This window comes from Theropithecus gelada, chromosome 7a (assembly GCF_003255815.1).
Source record: "Theropithecus gelada isolate Dixy chromosome 7a, Tgel_1.0, whole genome shotgun sequence".
NCBI classification, from domain to species: domain Eukaryota; kingdom Metazoa; phylum Chordata; class Mammalia; order Primates; family Cercopithecidae; genus Theropithecus; species Theropithecus gelada.
Genome location: NC_037674.1, coordinates 53170774 through 53189600, shown reverse-complemented (window position 1 = coordinate 53189600; position 18827 = coordinate 53170774). Strand labels below are relative to the sequence as shown.

The following is an 18827-nucleotide window of genomic DNA, read 5'->3' as shown; positions in this document are numbered from 1 at the left end:
AAAGTGGGGAATTATTTTTACTATTACCTGCTAGTCTTTGAAAAAGCAAATACATTGTAGAACTTACAAAGAGAAAACTTAATCCCACTCTTATCAGAGGTCTGTTTAACTTAGTTAACAAGATATTATGCCAAGATGCCTTTTTCTTTTTTGTATTCAGTGCTGCACAGTGCTAAGTACACAGGGAATTTTTTAATTTAAATTCTTGGTGACTGACAGGAACTGCCCCAAACTGTTAATAGAAGTTACTTCTGAATAATAGGTTTACATATGGTTTCTGTTTTCTTTATGCTTTTCTGAGTTTCCACAGTGAGATATACAACAAAAGAAAAAAATATCTACCAAAAAAGGTAAAAATAAAACATATTGTAGATAGTCGTAGCCTTGAGTCCCAGTTCTGGGTCTTTTTTATTTACTGTGCATCCTTAGGAAACTCACTTTCTCTTCTAGGCTTCAATTCCTTTTTCCATAAAACACAATTGAATTAGCAACCTGCACAGTTTTAACATTCTAAGTATTGTGATTCTTCCCTCTTTCCTGTTTTTTCAGCCTCTCACCCTGGCCTGTATCTTTCCGCAATATTACCATTCAGCATTATCTAGGTCCTCCCATCTTAAAATAAGAAAATCCTTTCTGGACCCCCATCCTCCTAGCTCCTTCTTGCTTCTCCTTCCTGCCTACTCTTCTCCAAAAGTTATCTACGATTGCTCTGTTACCTCATTCTTCAACTTACTGCAGTCTGGTTTCCATCCCCACCTGAACCAAATAGTTCATGCTGAGGTCACTGATGAGCTCACATTGCCAAGTCCAGTGGGCATGTATGTAAGTCCTCATTTTCTGTTACCTCTCAGCAGCATTTGAAATAGTTATTGTCTTTCTCCTTCACGACATTTCCTCATCTGGCTTCTGTGTCATCACACCTTGGCTGTTAGTTTTCAGTTAGGGGAGAGGAATTAGCCCCTTCTCCCTGGTTCACCCACCAAGGCCACCTCCTTAGCTCACTATTTTCTTTTCAGCCTAAATATCTCTATACTAGTAATTCCTAAGTAGATGAGAACCACAGAATTCTCATCCATGTTTCAGACTTCTAAATTCATATACTCTTTTGTATGCAGGGTGACAAAATATGGACTCATAATCTTCCCTTCAAAAGTTGCACCTCCTCCAATGTTGTCATCTCAGTAAATAGCTCCACAAATCATTTGAATACATAAACCCAAAACCTCAATACCTTTTACTCTTCAGAATCCAGTCATTCCTGCGTGTTTCTCTGCCTTCCCTGACACCACATCCTAGTCTAGATCCTCATCAGATCTTAGTTTGCCTATGTCCTTTAAGCCTCCTGTCCTGTTCTTCCCAAGTCCATTTTCTACATAGCAGCAGAGCTGTCTTTTTAAAGTCAGGTTTATTGAGGGTAAATTTACATGTAGTAAAATTCACCTTTTTTAAGTGTGTGGTTCTATGAGTTGTTTGTTTGTTTTTTGAGGCAGACTCTCAGACTGCGGTGCAGTGGCACAATGCAACCTTGGCGCATTGCAACCTCCGCCACCCAGGTTCAAGCAATTCTCATACCTCAGCCTCCTGAGTAGCTAAGATTACAGGCGTACACCACCATGCGTGGCTAATTTTTGTATTTTTGGTAGAGACAGGATTTCACCATGTTGGCAAGGCTAGTCTCAAACTCCTTGCCTCAAGTGATTCACCCACCTCGGCCTCCCACAGTGCTGGGATTACAGGCATGAGCCACCGTGCCAGGCGGGTTCTGTGAGTTTTGACAAATGTATGCAGTTGTGTAACCACTGCCACCTAACATTTAGATTGTTTCCAGCTTTTGGCTGTAAACCTTTGTGTATTTGTTTTAGTGTAAACAAAAGTTTTTATTTATCTTGGGTAAATCTAGGAGTGGGATTGCTGGGCTCCAAGGTAAGTTTATGATTAACTCTATAAGAACCTGCAAAACTGTTTTTCAGAATACCTGAACCATTTACATTCCCACCAGCAATATATGAGAGTTTCAATTGCTTCACATCCTCGCTAGCATCAGATGTTTTTGTTTTAATTTTATTTTAACCATTCTAATAAACGTGTAGTGGTAGCACATTGTAGTTTTAATTTGCATTTCCATGTGGCTAATTATGTTTACTAAAATATTGTAAATTTTATTTACTACAATATTGTAAATATTGTAAATTATATTTACAATATTTATATTGTTTAAATGTAATCCATGTATCTTTGGCCGGGCACAGTGTCTCATGCCTATAATCACAACACTTTGGGGAGGCCAAGGCAGGTGGGTCCCTTGAGCCCAGGAGTTTGAGACCACCCTGGACAACATAGAGAAACCCCATCTATACAAAAACATAGAAAAATTAGCCAGGCATAGTGGCATGCGCCCGTAGTCCCAGCTACTCCAGAGGCTGAGGTGAGAGGCCTGATTGAGCCAGGGAGGTTGAGGCTGCAGTGAGCTGTGATCATACCACTGCACACCAGACCGGGTGACAGAGCGAGATCCTATCTCAAAAAAAAAAAAAAAAAATCAAAAATCGTATATATTTGGTTAAGTATCTGCTCAGATCTTTTACCCGTTTTTTATTGGGTTTTTCTTTTCGTTGAGTTTTGAAAGTTCTTTATATATTCCAGATACAAAGTCCTTTGTCAGATATGAATGTTTCACAGAATTTCTCCTACTCTGGGGCTTGTCTTCATTCTCTTATCATTATTTTTTTTTCTGCAAATTTTTTTGATAAAATGCAAAATATAATTAGGTACAATATTTTATAACAGAGGTTTGCTAGTGAGAAGAATAAAATTCCATTTTGGGGAGGATAACATTTTGCTGGATGGGGATTCAAAGTTAGTACTTCCTCTCATCAAAATTGATTACAAATGTTCATCTATTAATGCATATCTGTAATGAAATTTTAGGTATTTCATAATTTTATGTATTATCTTTGAAAAATGTCATTTCACACAGCTGATAGATGCACCAGTGAAAATCCTGCAATTTGTAGAGTGCCACAAAGCAGCAAAAGTGAAGCATACAGTCTATGTGTCACACATGTCATAGCTACTTATCTCTCCATTGTAGCACAGAAGCAGCCATAGGCAAATGAGTGTGACCGGCGTTCCAATGGAGCTTTATTTGTGGGTACTGTATTTAGAATTTCATATAATTTTCACTTGTTGCAAAACATTATTCTCCATTTGATTTGTTTCCAACCATTTAAAAACATAAAAAGCATCCTTAACCTCGGGATATGAAAACAGGAATGAGCTACATTTGGCCTCTGGGCTATAATTTGCTTACCTTTCCCCCTTCTTCCTCCCTTCATCTATCAGTGTTTTGTAGTTTTGCTCATATAGATTCTAGATTTTACACATATTTTGTTGGACTTACATACCTAAGAATATCATGGGTTTTAGTCAGAGCTGTCTTTTTAAAATGCAAATTGGATTATGTTGTTTCCCCTATTCAAACCCTTCAGTGGCTTCCCACTGCTCTTAGGATAAACTCTGTAATCTTTAAAAGCCTAAAAGGCCTTGCATGATCTGGCCCCTGCTTTCCTTTTCAGCATTTTTTTTTTTTTTTTTTTTTGAGACAAGGTCTTACTCTGTCACCCAGGCTGGAGTACTGTGGCACAATCTGCCCACTGCAACCTCTATCTCCCAGGCTCAAACAATCCTCCAGCCTCAGCTTCCTGAGTATCGGGGACTATAGGCGTGTGCTACCACACCCAGCTAATTTTTATATTTTTTTTAGAGATGGGGTTTTATCATGTTAGCCAGGCTGGTCTTGAACTCCTAGGGTCAAGTGATCTTCCCACCTTGGCCTGCCTCCCCACATGCTGGGATTACAGGCGTGAGCCACCGCACCCAGCCCTGAGGCCTAATTTTCAATGCATTGAGTTTGAGGAGTCTGTGAAATGTCTAAAATGTACAAGGGTAGGTGGAAGAAGAGGAACCTATAGTGGCCTGGGAAGTGTTCGAGAAAATGGTGGATAACAGAAGGAGTGGTATCAAAGGCATTTCTGGGAGGGATGTAATGATTCATTTCACAGAATCATTACAACAGAGACATCAAGCTGAAGATTATGTATGGTTTGATAAGAATACATAAAATTATGGTTAAAAAGCTCACTTTCCAATATGCTGATCAACTAAAGGAAAATTATGAAGTACCCAAATTAGTTTAGCTCTCAATCTTTTAATTTAAGGAAAAGTTTAGGAGTGGGGTCAGTTTTTTCAAGTCACTAATAATGGTAAGTCTCATAGTGCCTTTTTCATTCAGACTTTTTTCTTCTTTCTCCCCCTCCACAGATTGATCATTCTTAGAAGAGCTGCTGTAACACACAGGGGAAGTGAAAACTAACAGATGAAAGTTTTGTCATGCACTGAAAGAAAAGCATTGTCTGTGAAGTTCTGTTTTTAAAAATGTCTGCTTGTAACACCTTTACTGAACACGTTTGGAAACCTGGTGAATGCAAGAATTGCTTTAAACCTAAAAGTTTGCACCAGCTCCCCCCAGACCCTGAGAAGGCACCCATCACCCATGGCAATGTGAAAACTAATGCCAATCACAGTAATAACCACCGCATCAGGAACACCGGAAATTTCCGGCCTCCTGTGGCTAAAAAACCCACTATAGCTGTGAAGCCCACTATGATAGTGGCAGATGGGCAAACTATATGTGGTGAGTTTGGCATCCAAGAACACTGTGAGAACAAACCTGTTATCATAGGGTGGAACCGAAACAGAGCTGCCTTGAGTCAGAAACCACTTAACAATAATAATGAAGATGACGAAGGAATTAGCCATGTTCCTAAGCCTTACGGCAATAATGATACTGCGAAGAAGATGTCAAATAACAATAATGGACTAACTGAAGTGTTAAAGGAGATAGCAGGCTTAGATACTGCCCCTCAGATAAGAGGAAATGAAACAAACTCCAGAGAAACATTCTTGGGAAGAATAAATGATTGCTATAAACGATCATTGGAAAGAAAGCTTCCACCAAGTTGCATGATAGGTGGGATAAAGGATACTCAGGGCAAGCGTGTTATTCTGAGTGGGAGCACGGAAGTGATTAGTAATGAAGGGGGCCGGTTCTGTTACCCAGAGTTTTCCAGTGGCGAGGAGAGTGAAGAGGATGCACTTTTCAGTAACATGGAGGAGGAGCACGAGAGTTGGGATGAGAGTGATGAAGAGCTGTTGGCCATGGAGATTCGCATGAGAGGGCAACCTCGCTTTGCCAACTTCAGAGCAAACACTTTGTCTCCTGTTCGATTCTTTGTGGACAAAAAATGGAATACCATCCCCCTGCGAAACAAGTCTCTGCAGAGAATCTGTGCTGTGGACTATGATGACAGCTATGATGAAATCCTAAATGGTTATGAGGAAAATTCGGTGGTCTCTTATGGACAAGGAAGCATTCAGAGCATGGTGTCATCTGACTCCACATCACCAGATTCTTCTTTAACAGAAGAATCACGTTCTGAGACAGCCAGTAGTTTATCCCAGAAGATTTGTAATGGGGGAATATCTCCTGGTAACCCAGGAGATTCTAAGGACATGAAGGAAATTGAGCCCAATTATGAAAGTCCCTCTAGTAATAATCAGGATAAAGATTCATCACAAGCTTCCAAAAGCTCAATAAAAGTTCCAGAGACCCACAAAGCAGTCCTTGCTCTCCGATTAGAAGAGAAGGATGGCAAGATTGCTGTACAAACTGAGAAGGAAGAAAGTAAAGCCTCTACAGATGTTGCTGGGCAAGCAGTAACCATAAACCTTGTCCCCACAGAAGAGCAAGCAAAACCCTACCGAGTTGTGAATCTGGAACAGCCATTGTGCAAGCCATATACTGTCGTGGATGTGTCAGCAGCCATGGCCAGTGAGCACCTCGAGGGCCCTGTTAACAGCCCCAAGACAAAAAGCTCATCTACTCCAAACTCTCCAGTTACGTCATCTTCATTGACACCAGGACAAATAAGTGCCCATTTCCAAAAATCCAGTGCAATTCGATACCAGGAAGTATGGACTTCTAGCACCAGTCCACGACAAAAGATACCTAAAGTGGAACTAATTACTAGTGGAACTGGACCAAATGTTCCTCCAAGGAAAAACTGTCACAAATCAGCACCTACATCACCCACAGCTACAAACATTTCCTCCAAAACCATCCCTGTTAAGTCACCTAATTTGTCTGAAATAAAATTCAATAGTTATAACAATGCTGGTATGCCACCTTTTCCAATTATCATTCATGATGAGCCAACTTATGCTCGGAGTTCCAAAAATGCTATCAAAGTTCCCATTGTTATCAATCCAAATGCATATGACAATCTAGCTATCTACAAAAGTTTTCTGGGAACAAGTGGAGAACTCTCAGTGAAGGAAAAAACCACAAGTGTAATAAGCCATACTTATGAAGAAATAGAAACTGAAAGCGAAGTGCCTGATAACACCACTAGCAAAACCACTGACTGTCTTCAAACTAAAGGGTTTTCAAACAGCACAGAGCGTAAAAGGGGCTCAGTGGCTCAGAAGGTTCAAGAGTTTAACAACTGTCTCAACAGAGGTCAGTCTTCGCCACAGAGAAGCTATAGTTCCAGTCACAGCTCCCCAGCAAAGATCCAGAGAACCACTCAAGAGCCTGTGGCCAAAACAGAAGGCACTCAGGAGTCTCAGATGGTGGGCAGCAGCAGCACCAGAGAGAAAGCAAGCACAGTGCTTTCGCAGATCGTGGCTTCAATCCAACCCCCACAGTCTCCTCCAGAAACACCTCAATCTGGCCCTAAAGCTTGCAGTGTGGAAGAGCTTTATGCCATTCCTCCAGATGCTGATGTTGCTAGGAGTACACCTAAGAGTACGCCAGTCCGGCCGAAATCTCTCTTTACATCTCAGCCTAGTGGTGAGGCTGAAGCACCTCAGACCACAGACAGTCTTACCACCAAAGTACAGAAAGACCCATCCATAAAGCCAGTCACCCCCTCTCCCTCCAAATTAGTGACTAGCCCCCAGAGTGAGCCACCACCTCCCTTTCCCCCACCACGCTCTACTTCCTCTCCTTACCATGCAAGTAACCTTTTGCAGAGGCATTTCACCAACTGGACCAAGCCAACCAGCCCTACCAGGTCAACAGAAGCTGAATCAGTTTTGCACTCTGAAGGCAGCAGGCGGGCAGCTGATGCAAAGCCTAAGCGCTGGATATCATTTAAAAGCTTCTTCCGCCGTCGGAAAACAGATGAGGAGGATGACAAAGAGAAAGAGCGAGAGAAAGGGAGACTGGTGGGCCTGGATGGCACCGTCATTCACATGCTGCCTCCTCCTCCAGTTCAGCGCCATCACTGGTTCACAGAGGCAAAAGGAGAGTCCAGTGAGAAACCAGCCATTGTCTTCATGTACAGGTGTGACCCTGCTCAAGGCCAGCTCAGTGTGGATCAGAGCAAGGCTGGGGCAGACCAGGCAGCAGTCACGGAGAAGGGTAGAGCAGAGAATGCATTACTACAGGACTCAGAGAAGAAGAAGAGGAGTCATTCTTCTCCATCACAGATTCCTAAAAAGATTCTCAGGTATGTAAAATAGACTGGCAGAATATGGGAATTTTTTAACACATTCTCAGGTGCTAAGTTTTTTATATCTTTTAAGATTGCATAAGAGCCATTTCTGTTTGTAAGTAGCACTCTGTGGCCATCATCTATCTTTATAACTGCATTCCAAGATTAGAATAGTATTAAAGTGAGCTTATTGTACTGAACAAGGTTTATAGTCCTGGATCTTTGGCTTAAGTAGCCTACTGCATTCTGGTGAATGCAGAGGAACTTTAACATAGAAAAGCAAATCCGTAACACCTTAATAGCGATAAAATGTTGTTTTGAAATGTGATGGTAGTGTGAGGAAGAAACAGGATCAAATGAATAAATGGTAATACTATTCTTTCCCTCACTGTAAATGAAATAAAACTCTTCCAGCAATTCTTTTTGTTTTTTATGAAGGTGTTACCTCTGTATGCATTACTTATTTTAAGGGAATGTTTGTTTTTTTATTGCTGTCTCTTTCTGTTCTCCTTCCAAATGTTGTGGAAAAAAATGGAGGGTGGTAAGCAAGCAATTTATAGTTATTTAGCATGTGGGTGAAATAGGAGAAGTTGAGTATTGAGACTGAGACCCAGTACTATAATCCTTGGTTCAGCTAGACAGATTGCATACCCAAATCAGTTCTCTAGGCATTCATTTTCTTTAACACCTTAGTAGCTATTTATTGATCACCTGTTCTGTGTAAGGTATATATTAATATTTATCTCAAATCCTTATAAATTTGCTATATTCTTCAGATAAGGAAACTGAAAACCTGGGAAGTTAACAATTGAACAGAGTCACAAAGCTAGTACTTGTCAGAGCTGGAATTCAAACTTCAATCTGTCTCATTCTAAAGCATGTATCCTCCTTATAATGTTGCATTCTTAACAAACACAAGATCGGTCAAAATTGTTATATTCTCACTTGTAATCATTCACATAAACACATATGTTTTTGGAAGCCTAAGTTTTTCTTTCTTATTTATATTGTAAACAAAATGAATTAACTGCCAATAAAAACAAGGAACTTTTATCCCAAGTTTGTGACAAATAGGATGATTTCCCTATACTTCCTGTCCTTTTTATTCTTAAACAAGGATATTCCCTGAGTACTCCATTCATCTGATTCTGAGTCCTTCTCCCTCCTGACTTAAAGTAAACCTCTACCTGGCCTGGCCTTCTTTCCGACAAAACGTCGCAAATTCTGATGGATGGGGCAGATTTACTCGTTTTTCTTTAGAAAAGTATAATAAAAAATGAAGTGAACACTTAATGCTTTTACTTTTCCTAGCAAAATGCTAGGAAGTTTTATATACATTCTTTACTAAAATGAGCTTTTCACATACCTCCAAATTGTTGTCAAAATGCTAACAAGTCCCTGTTTTCCTTCAATCCGTATAGTAACAAAGCAACTAGGATGATAGTCCTAGAAAAAATAGTCTTGTCATTGGTAGTTGAATGTTATATTCCAAGGTAAGGTATTCAATGACAGAATGTACTCCAGTAGTAATAAAATACATGTATTTCAGGGTCAGGTGTGGTGGCTCACACCTGTAATCCCAGCACTTTGAGAGGCCAAGGCGGGCGATCACCTGAGATCAGGAGCTGGAGACCAGCCTTGCCAGCATGGTGAAACCCATGTCTACTAAAAATACAAAATTAGCTGGGTGTGGTGGCAGGCGCCTGTAATCCTAGCTACTTGGGAGGCTGAGGCAAGAGAATCACTTGAACCGGGAGGTGAAGGTTGCAGTGAGCGAAGATCACACCATTGCACTCCAGCCTGGGCGAAAAGATTGAAACTCCATCTCAAAAAAAAAATCACCATGTATTTCAGGTGACTGTTTTATTTAGAAAAGGGGCAGTTTAAACAGCAAATGGTTGGAGTTATATAGGAGGGAATGGTAGTCAGTTCTTACATGGCGTCATTCCTGATTAATTATCACTGTAGGTATTTATCCACATCTTAGAAGACACAGTCAAGAAATGATTTGGCTTCTTTCTGTGGAATGAGACTCTCTCCTTTCGCTGCATGCCATGGTATACAGTTTTGAGGGCAGCCCAGGCCCTGGGCTTGGCAGACCCCTTACTATACAGCTTTTATTTCACAATTAGGTGATACAAACACCAGTCAGGTCTTCCAAAATTTATCCATTTTTTGTAGTTAACATCCATGAATCCAAATAACACAGTTCATTTGCCCATTGGTTCTTAAATTTAACCATGTTCCACAATCATCTAGAGAGCTGTTAAGACACAGATTGCCGAGCCCCACCCCTAGAGTTTTTGATTCAGTGGGTCTGGGGTGGGTCCTGATAATTTGCACGTCTAATAAGTTCCTGGGTGATGCTGATGCTGCTGGTCCTTGGGTCACACTTAGAACTGCTGGTCTCACCACCATTCTAAAGATACATGCTATAGTCTGAGTAAAGCAGTGATTGAGATATTAAGCTTTTCTTTAAGGCACATTGGAATTTTCACATTTCATAATGTCCCAGACTAAGTAGAAAAAGAGGTATTCGACAGCTTTTTTTTACTTTTTGAAAAGTTTAAAACATGAATATGCATATTGAAAAATATATACCATTTGCTTTTTCAATATTGCCTCATTTACTTGAATACACCATTGGTATTTACTTGGAGCAACTTTGATAAGGAAAACATTACCATCAAATGTCAACATTTGTGTTTTAGGCTTGATGGCAGTGTGATCATTAAATTACCATCCCACGGCTGGGAGCACACTGCTGAAAGAAATGAAAATACAGTTTTTCCATAAGTAAATGAATATTTCAAGTGTAAACTGTATATAAGGAATGAAGAATGAAAAATGAAAAAATACTGTACTAAAGGCCAGACCTCAGGCTCTGAAAGATGAGGAACTTTATAGACCCTTTCATTATGGGATTAGATTGTTACTACGTCCATTTATTTAACTGTTTAGGAAATATAAATTGAGTGGCTTAACTGTTCCATGTATTTGCCATGAGGCCCTGGAACAAATAGGGGGAAACATTATCCTGAAATAATGGGCTTGGGTTGGACTTCAACTGTCTGTCTGATCCTTCAGTGTATAAGGCTATAAAGATATCTATCACATAGAAGTAAGTTAAACATTTCATTAGAAAACATATAAAAAGCTTATCCCAGGGTCTGGCACACATTGAGTGCTTAAAAATGTTAGTAGGCCCTCTACCCTCAATGGATAAATGCTAAAACAACATGCAGAGTGATTAAATCAGTTTAGTGCAGACTTCTCAGGAATAAAATCCAAAGCAGATCTTTAAAGACAAATAGGATTTTGCCAGCTGGTTGGGAAAGACATTGTAGGCCAAAGGAACAATATATGCAAAGTCACAAAGGTGAGGTTGGTGGCAAACAGAAGCAGGACATGTGGCTAGAAAAGGATAATGAATAATCCAGTGTATCTAAAACATTCAAACTCAGAAGGAAAGAATAGAGTGATGGTAACCAGAGGCTTTGGGGTGAGGTGGGGTTGATGAGGAAAGGAGAGATGTTTGCCAAGGGTACAAAGTTCCAGTTAGACAGGAAGAGTAAGTTTTAAAGATCTATTGCACAAAATGGTGACCATAGTTAATAATGACGTATTACATATTTCAAAATTGCTAAAAAAGTAGATTTTAAATGTTCTCACCACAAAAAAAAGATAAATAGATAAGGTCATAGATTTGCTAGTAACTTTATTAAATAATCTTTCTACAGCATATACATATATCAGAACATCACATTGTACCCCATAAATATATACAATTATTATTTGTTAATTTAAATTTTTTAAATTAAAATTTAAAAATAGTCCATTTGTTCTTAAAGTATGATCTGTGTAAGGTCAAATAATGATCATGCCATCATTACTAGTTTTATAATAATACAAAGACGCTTGTCTTTTTCATTGTGTTGACATTTGCACTGATGGTGCTTAAACAATAGTGGTTAAAACTACTTGCATCTTAGCATAAATCAAAGCCATGGCACCATATTGTACTAGAAGGGTTTGTTGTCGTTGTTGTTGTTGTTTTCAAGTGAGTTTCACTTAATATCCTTGGTGGGCCAGACACAGTGGCTCATGCCTGTAATCCCAGCACTTTGGGAGGCCAAGGTGGGAGGATCACCTAAGCTCAGGAGACCAGTCTGGATAACATAGTGAGAGACCTTGTCTCTACTAAAAATTTTAAAAATTAGCTGGGCATAGTGGTGTGTGCCTGTGATCCCAGGTACTCAGGAGGCTGAGATGGGAGGATCGCTTGAGCCCAGGAGGTCAAGAACTGCAGTGAACCATAATCACGCCACTGCACTCCAACCTGGGTGACAGGGTGAGACTCTGTAAGAATGCCCTTGGTGATGTAGTAAATTAAATCTGAACCCTGGAGTACCTGTCTTCCTAAAAATTCTGCGTCATTAAATGGGAAGTACACATAGAATACTTCTGCTGTGTAACAAAGTATGATGGTTTTCCCAAACAAAAGTACTTGTGAAATAGTTTGAGTTGTGAAGCTGAACTAGCCCCCTTTTTCATGGACTACCTTGAAAGGACAACTGACAGACAAACTGTGGTTATTCAAATCTGAGAGTGTTTGGCAGATATTTTCTCAAGAATGAACATAACAAACCTATTACTTCAAGGAAAACAAGTAACTGTATTTGTTGTCAGTGATATAAAATCCAAGTTTTCAAGCAGAAATTAGAATTTTTAAAAACTTATGTCTGCCACCATGACCTCAACAGCTTTCTAATACTTAAACATTCTTCTGATGAGATTGGTGGTTGAATTTGCAAACTTTTGAAAGTATTATATAATGAAATATGTCAACATTTAGAGGATCTGCATTAACTCAGTAAACCAATAATTTCCAAATAACCCAATCCATCATATTACAAAATTATACATGAGTAAAATCCATTCAAACTGCAAGATAGATCAATGGCTTTTAATGCAACTGAGTACAGAAAGTTTATTGATATGGTTTCAGATTTCACATTGCAACTAACCTTTAAGAAACTACCACTTATCAAATTCTGGTATGGTACCAAAGAATGTCTACAGTTATCTAAAAAGCTATTAAAATACTCCTCCTTTTTCTGCTTATGAATCTGGGTGAGACCAGATATTTTTCATATACTTTAATCAAAGCAACATATCACAGCAGATTGAATGCAGAAGCAAATAAGGGAATTCAGTTGTCCTCTGTTAAGCCAGATATTGAAAAGATTTGAGAAAATATTATTTAGGTTAATATGTACTGGGTTTATTTCCTTATTTTTAAATTTTTATTTAATACTTAAATTATACCTAATGCACATAATTATGGTGTACGTAGTGATGCTACAATGCATATAATGTAAAGTCAGCAGATCAGGGTAATTAGCATATCCATGACTGTTCACTATAGTCATCCTACAGTGCCATAGAACACTAGAACTTATTTCTCCCATATAGCTGTAATTTTGTGTCCTTTGACAAATCTCTGCCTATCCTTTTCTTCCCCCATCTTCCCAGCCTCTCATATTCTCTCTTCTACTTTTTACTGCTATGAGATCTACTTTTTTTTAAGCTTCCACATATGAGTGAGAACATGTGGTGTTTAACTTTTGTTCCTGGCACTATTTCACCTAGCATAATGTCCTCCAGTTCCATCCGTGTTGCCACAAAAAAAGGTTTTTTTAAAAAAATGAATTAATTATTTTCAAATGTTCTCAGTTCCAATTTCTCATATAAACGTCAATTGATATAACCTGTACAAATAAGAGTCCATGTGATTCTCAGTTTTTAAGAGTGCAAAGCAATCCTGAGACCAAAAAGTTTGAGAAGTGCTGAGACAGGCTGTAAATGACATGTTGAAATGTTTGGCTTTTATCTTGTAGATTTTGTAGAGGAAACAGTTTTTAAGCAGGAAAGTAGCATGATTTTTTTAATAAAATATTTTCTGGCAGTAATATTGAAAATAGACTAGAAGATGGGATACTAGTGGGTCAAATTTTAGTTCAAGAATGTATACCCAGACATCATTTCTATGTGGCTAGTTTGGATTAAGAGAAACTAATTTGGTGGTTAATCTGGTCTGTGACCAGTTAAGAATTTCCCAGCTATCGTTTTTAAAATGATACCTACCTACCATCTCTGCAAGTCTTTGGTTCCCCATCACGTTGGGGAATAATACTGCATAGTGGGAAGAATGCCAGCACTGGAGTCAAAGATTTGAATTCTGACTTACCCCTGAGTAGTTGTAACTTTTGACATAATCTCTCTGAGCTAAAGTTTCCCTACCTATACAATAAGAATAATAATACCTACCTTATAGACATATTTTGAGTACTAAATATGTAGTATCTGTAAAACATCAGCATATATCTAGCAATAGGAGTTGACCTCATTACAATACTATGTCTAGGGAACCAGAATTTAATATCATCCTTGCTTAATATCTTGCCCCCTGAAATCTATTCTGAGAACAGCCGCCTACTCTTTCTTAAATGTAAATCTAGTTATATCCCCCAACTCCCCACACTGAAGAAGATCCTACATATGTGGCATCTGCCTACCTTTTAATCTTAACGTTTTGGGCTTAATCTTATCCTCTTATTCATGAACCTCTAGTTATTCTGGCTTCCTTTTCTTCTAAGTGCCTTGTTTATAATATTGACTTTGCAGTCAGTTCTACTGGATTACCTTTTAATTGGGACTATCTTAAAATTGGTCCTCTCTTTTTGTTTTCATTTTATTTTAAAATTTTTATGATTGAAAATTTTAAACATGTACAAAAGTAGATAGACTAGTATAGTAAACCACCATTTACTATAAAACCACACTTCAACAGTTACCAATTTATAACCAATCTTGTTCCGTCTCTGCCCCTATTCACTTCCCCCTATTATTTTGAAGCAACTCTTTTTTTTCCATTATAATCAGGTACCAAAAAGGGGTTCTTTAAACCCTAGTAGCTAACCCCTGGCTAAACATCATCATGTATCAAAAATTTTTGAACTATAAATATTCAGATGACCCTACTATCTTCATCCGTGATCTCTTCCCCCAAGAATCATGTGCAATTTTCCACTTGATATCTCCACTTCAAATGAAACATATCCAAAACAGAACTCTTAATTTTCCCCTACAAATCTGTTCCATCACAACTCTTCCCTTCTTGGTAAATGGCCCTCCATTCATTCAGTTGCTCAAGCCAGAAAACTAGGGGTCATCTTTGATTCTTCTGTTGCCTTTACCCCTGACATCCAAAATGTTGGATGATTCAACCTCCAAAATATATTCCAAATTATCTACTTCTCTCCAATCTCTGCTTCTACTACCCTGGTCCAAACTACCATCATCTCTAACCTGTTTACTAATGTATTTGCTGATTGAGCTCTCTGCCTAATCTCTTGCCTCTGGTAACCTAATCTCTTTAGAATGGCCAAGTACCCTCTTCATTTTACTTCTACCTTCTGGGTTCAATTTCCTTCTTGACAAATACCATTTTTAGTGGTTCTTTCAATAAGCTGTGGTGGTAAACACTTGGTTAGTGACTAAAATCATGGTTATTTTAGTGTTACTTAACCAATAACACTTGGTTATTGATTAAAACTATGGCCAATGGGCCATAGTTACTTGCATGTTAATTTAGTTTTCAGGCATAAATTCTGTGTCCAAATTATGTTCCTGAATGTTAGAATACCTCCAAACACAATTTGCCCAGTTTAGACATTTAGTCTCACTCTTACGTAAATAATTGTTTTCATACTTGGTTGACAAGATCTATTGCCAATCACATACATGTGCTTAAATTTTCAGTTCACCCAGGCATGGTAGTGTGCATCTGTAGTTCCAGCTACTTGGAGGCCAAGGCAGGAGGATCACTTGAGCCCAGAAGTTGAAGTTCAGCCTGGGCAACACAGCAAGGCCGCCTTCTCACCATCTCTAAAATATAAATTAAAATGTAATTCAAACAGTTTTTTTCTAATGAGAAAAATCTAATCTAGACATTAAGAAAATAAAAGTAACACTCCAGCTAAAGTTAAGGATATCATTTGCTGCCTGAATGGCCTTTAGCTAACCTTTCTAAATCTACCACCCCTGAATTTCATGCTCCTAATTAGCAAAGACCCCAGGCATGTACATCTGGGATACTATGTAAGTCATTTCTTTAGGACTTCCATAATCATCTCAGGAATCCAACTATGTCTAGCACAGCTGGGATTCTGTCCAAACCCCAGCTTCTGGTTTGGACAGACAGACTGGATTTGACATACCTTTGCACACTTAGGAACGCTATTCATCTGTATCAACCTTTCTTTACCCTTCCAAGTCCTTTTGGATCTTCTCAAAGACCTTACATAACTAAACTGTATTCCTCAATAATCCAGGAGTTGGCAAACTACGGCCAATGGGCCAAATCCAACTTGTTACCTGTTTCTGTAAAAGAAGTTATACTGGAAAATAGCCACACTCATCTTTTACATGTTGTCTATGGCTGTTTTCAAGCTACAATGTATGGTATGTATGGTACATACAAGCTATACCATATGTACCCTAGGGTTAAGTAATTGCAGTAGAGACCATATGGCCCACAAAGCCTAAAATACTTACCGTGTGGCCTTTTACAGAAGTTCGCTTACCCCTGGACTAAGCCATGATACCAGATTTGTCTGTGGTTGTCAGGCATGCTAGTGACATACAGCCATTCCAGCCAAATACTGGAAAGGATTGGTACTCTCTATAGTAACCAACATAGGCCTATTAATATATGTGTGTGTGTGTGTGCACGTTCGTGCATATGTGCGTGTACATATGGTATGGAAAATGAAAATCCCAACACTTCTTAGACTGTGGTAAAATGTCATGTCCTTCTCTCTGGAAAATTCAGTTAGAAGCTTCAGTTGTTTCAATGCTTATGCTCCAGTTATATCTTAATTTGTGTTACCTCTCCCTTGAGTTCATGTCCTTTGTAGAGGCATGGATGAAGCTGGAAACCATCATTCTCAGCAAACTATTGCAAGGACAGAAAACCAAACACCGCATGTTCTCACTTATAGGTGGGAATTGAACAATGAGAACAGTTGGACACAGGGCAGGGAACATAACCCACTGGGGCCTGTCATGGGGTGGGGAATGGGGGAGGGATAGCATTAGGAGAAATACCTAATGTAAATGATGAGTTAATGGGTGCAGCAAACCTACATGGCACATGTATACATATGTAACAAACCTGCACATTATGCACATGTATCCTAGAACTTAAAGTATAATAAAAAAGAAAAAGAAAACAAATGTTGCATTACCTCTCCTTTTTACTAAGAGAATCCTATCGAAGTTTTTTCATGCTTAGGATGAAACTGGTCTCAAGATCAAACTTCTACTTCTCATAAAGAAAAATAATTGAAATCAGAAGCTGAAAATAGCTGCTTTCTCTCCTGATCACATGTTATCTTGCTGTAAAGAAACTTTTGGACCATCAGCATTTATAAAAATCACATCTACATTTGCTGATACATTTTTCCTAAAGTTAAGACGAGTTCATGAAGTCCTCACTGTTACATTTTTAAATAATCATGTTTTAGAGAAAGCCGATAAATATCTTTATCGTAATCATGGAATGATACAGTGTGGTTATGTTTGTATGTACCAGAATGGGGTAGTCTTCAGACAGCTTTGTTTCTTTTCCTTTTGGGAGGTAATATAATCCCAGAGAAGTAAACTGACTAAGAATAAACCTCAGAAGGTTAGGAATGGTCCCAAATTATTATTCCCTCCCTGCTTTTTCATAGTTCATTATGAATTTCTCATCTGTGACTATTTATTTTATTTCCCCTTTCCTGCTTATATCACTTCTGAAGAATGATGCTCCTTTGCTTAAAATTTTTCTCCTCACTTTTCACACCTTGCTGCTTGTATACTTATTCTTCTATTCTTTCTGGAGGAGGAAGGCAGTGAAAAATAGTTTCTCAGTATGTGTTCCTGGGATCAACTGCATCACCTGGAGTATATAAATGCAGATTCCTGGGCCATGCCCCAAAGCTGTTAAATTAATCCCTAAAGATGGGAGCTGAGAATCTGCAATTTTAACAAGCTCCCCAGGTAATTCTTAGGTACATGAAAGTTTGATAGCTATTGGCATAATATTTTAGAACATAGACTTTGAAGGCACCCAGACATGGGTTTGAATCCTGCTTTTATCACCTATTAGTGTCATCTTGGACAAGTTACTTGAGCTCTGCTTACCAGTTTTCTCATCTAGAAACTGAGAAGCAAATAATGTAACTGCTTAAATGACAAACACTAGAACTAAGCTACAGGGTTTGAATCTCAGCTCCACCAGTTACTAGCTGTGTTACCTGAAGCAAGTAACTTAATCTCTCTGGGCTATAATTTCTTCATTTATAAAACACAGAAAATAGCCTGCCTAGTAGGTTGTTGGGAGACTTAAAGGGGGATGGAATTTCCCCCCGGGGCATATTTGACAATGTCTGGAGATTTTTTTTGGTTGTCACAACTGGGAGGCAGGGGTTAGTTCCAATGTCCAGCCTTTAGCAGGTAGAGGCAAGAAGTGCTGTTGTAATCCTGCCATGTGGATAGCCCTCCACAACAAAGAATCACCTGGCCCAAAATGTCAATAGCCCCACTTCTGATAAGCATGGCTTAAAACAGGCACATAATAAGCACTATGTAAATTTTGGCCACTATTATTATTTGCTGTTATGGGAATAATAAGCCTTACTCAGAGTGTTATTGTTTGAAGATATTTAAGCACAGTGCCTAGCATTCGGTAAATGTAGATAGTGGGGGTAGCAATTATTATTAGGAAGCCAAATATCTAGAAACACAGTCATTCTATAGCTAGAGCAGCTTCTATTTAAAGAAATTTTTTTGGAAATGTATATTATTAATTTTTTTGGTTTGTTTGTTTAGGATTTTCAAAAGTAAAATACATCTGTAATCATTAATACCCTACTTTTCAATAAAAGCTATGTTTTTTTCTTCTAACTAAAAGTAGAAGCAGTTTTACTTCTTCATCTTCCCAATCAAGTATATATTGCTGGGTTTCTGCAGTATGCCAAACTTGCCTTATCTTAACAGTGTGGTAGAAGGAACATGGACGTTAGAGTTGCATGGTATCTATTCAGATCCCGACTCTGCCACCACCTTAGTACCTGTGTAATTTTAGGCAACTAATCTAACTTCTTTCAATCTCAGTTTCCTCATCTGTAAAATGAGAATAATTGTATCTACCTCCTGAAGAGT

The 18827-nt window shown here is 38.6% G+C and overlaps 1 protein-coding gene across 1 annotated transcript in view; it reads left to right on the top strand.

Annotated features, from left to right (window-relative positions):
* PEAK1 (pseudopodium enriched atypical kinase 1) overlaps positions 1 to 18827 on the top strand; it is a 301809-nt gene that overhangs the window by 231542 nt on the left and 51440 nt on the right. Inside the window, exon 5 of the mRNA XM_025390349.1 lies at positions 4321 to 7571. Coding sequence (XP_025246134.1) covers positions 4435 to 7571 — 3137 coding nt within the window. The 5' untranslated portion in view covers positions 4321 to 4434. The remainder of the gene's footprint in view (positions 1 to 4320; positions 7572 to 18827) is intronic.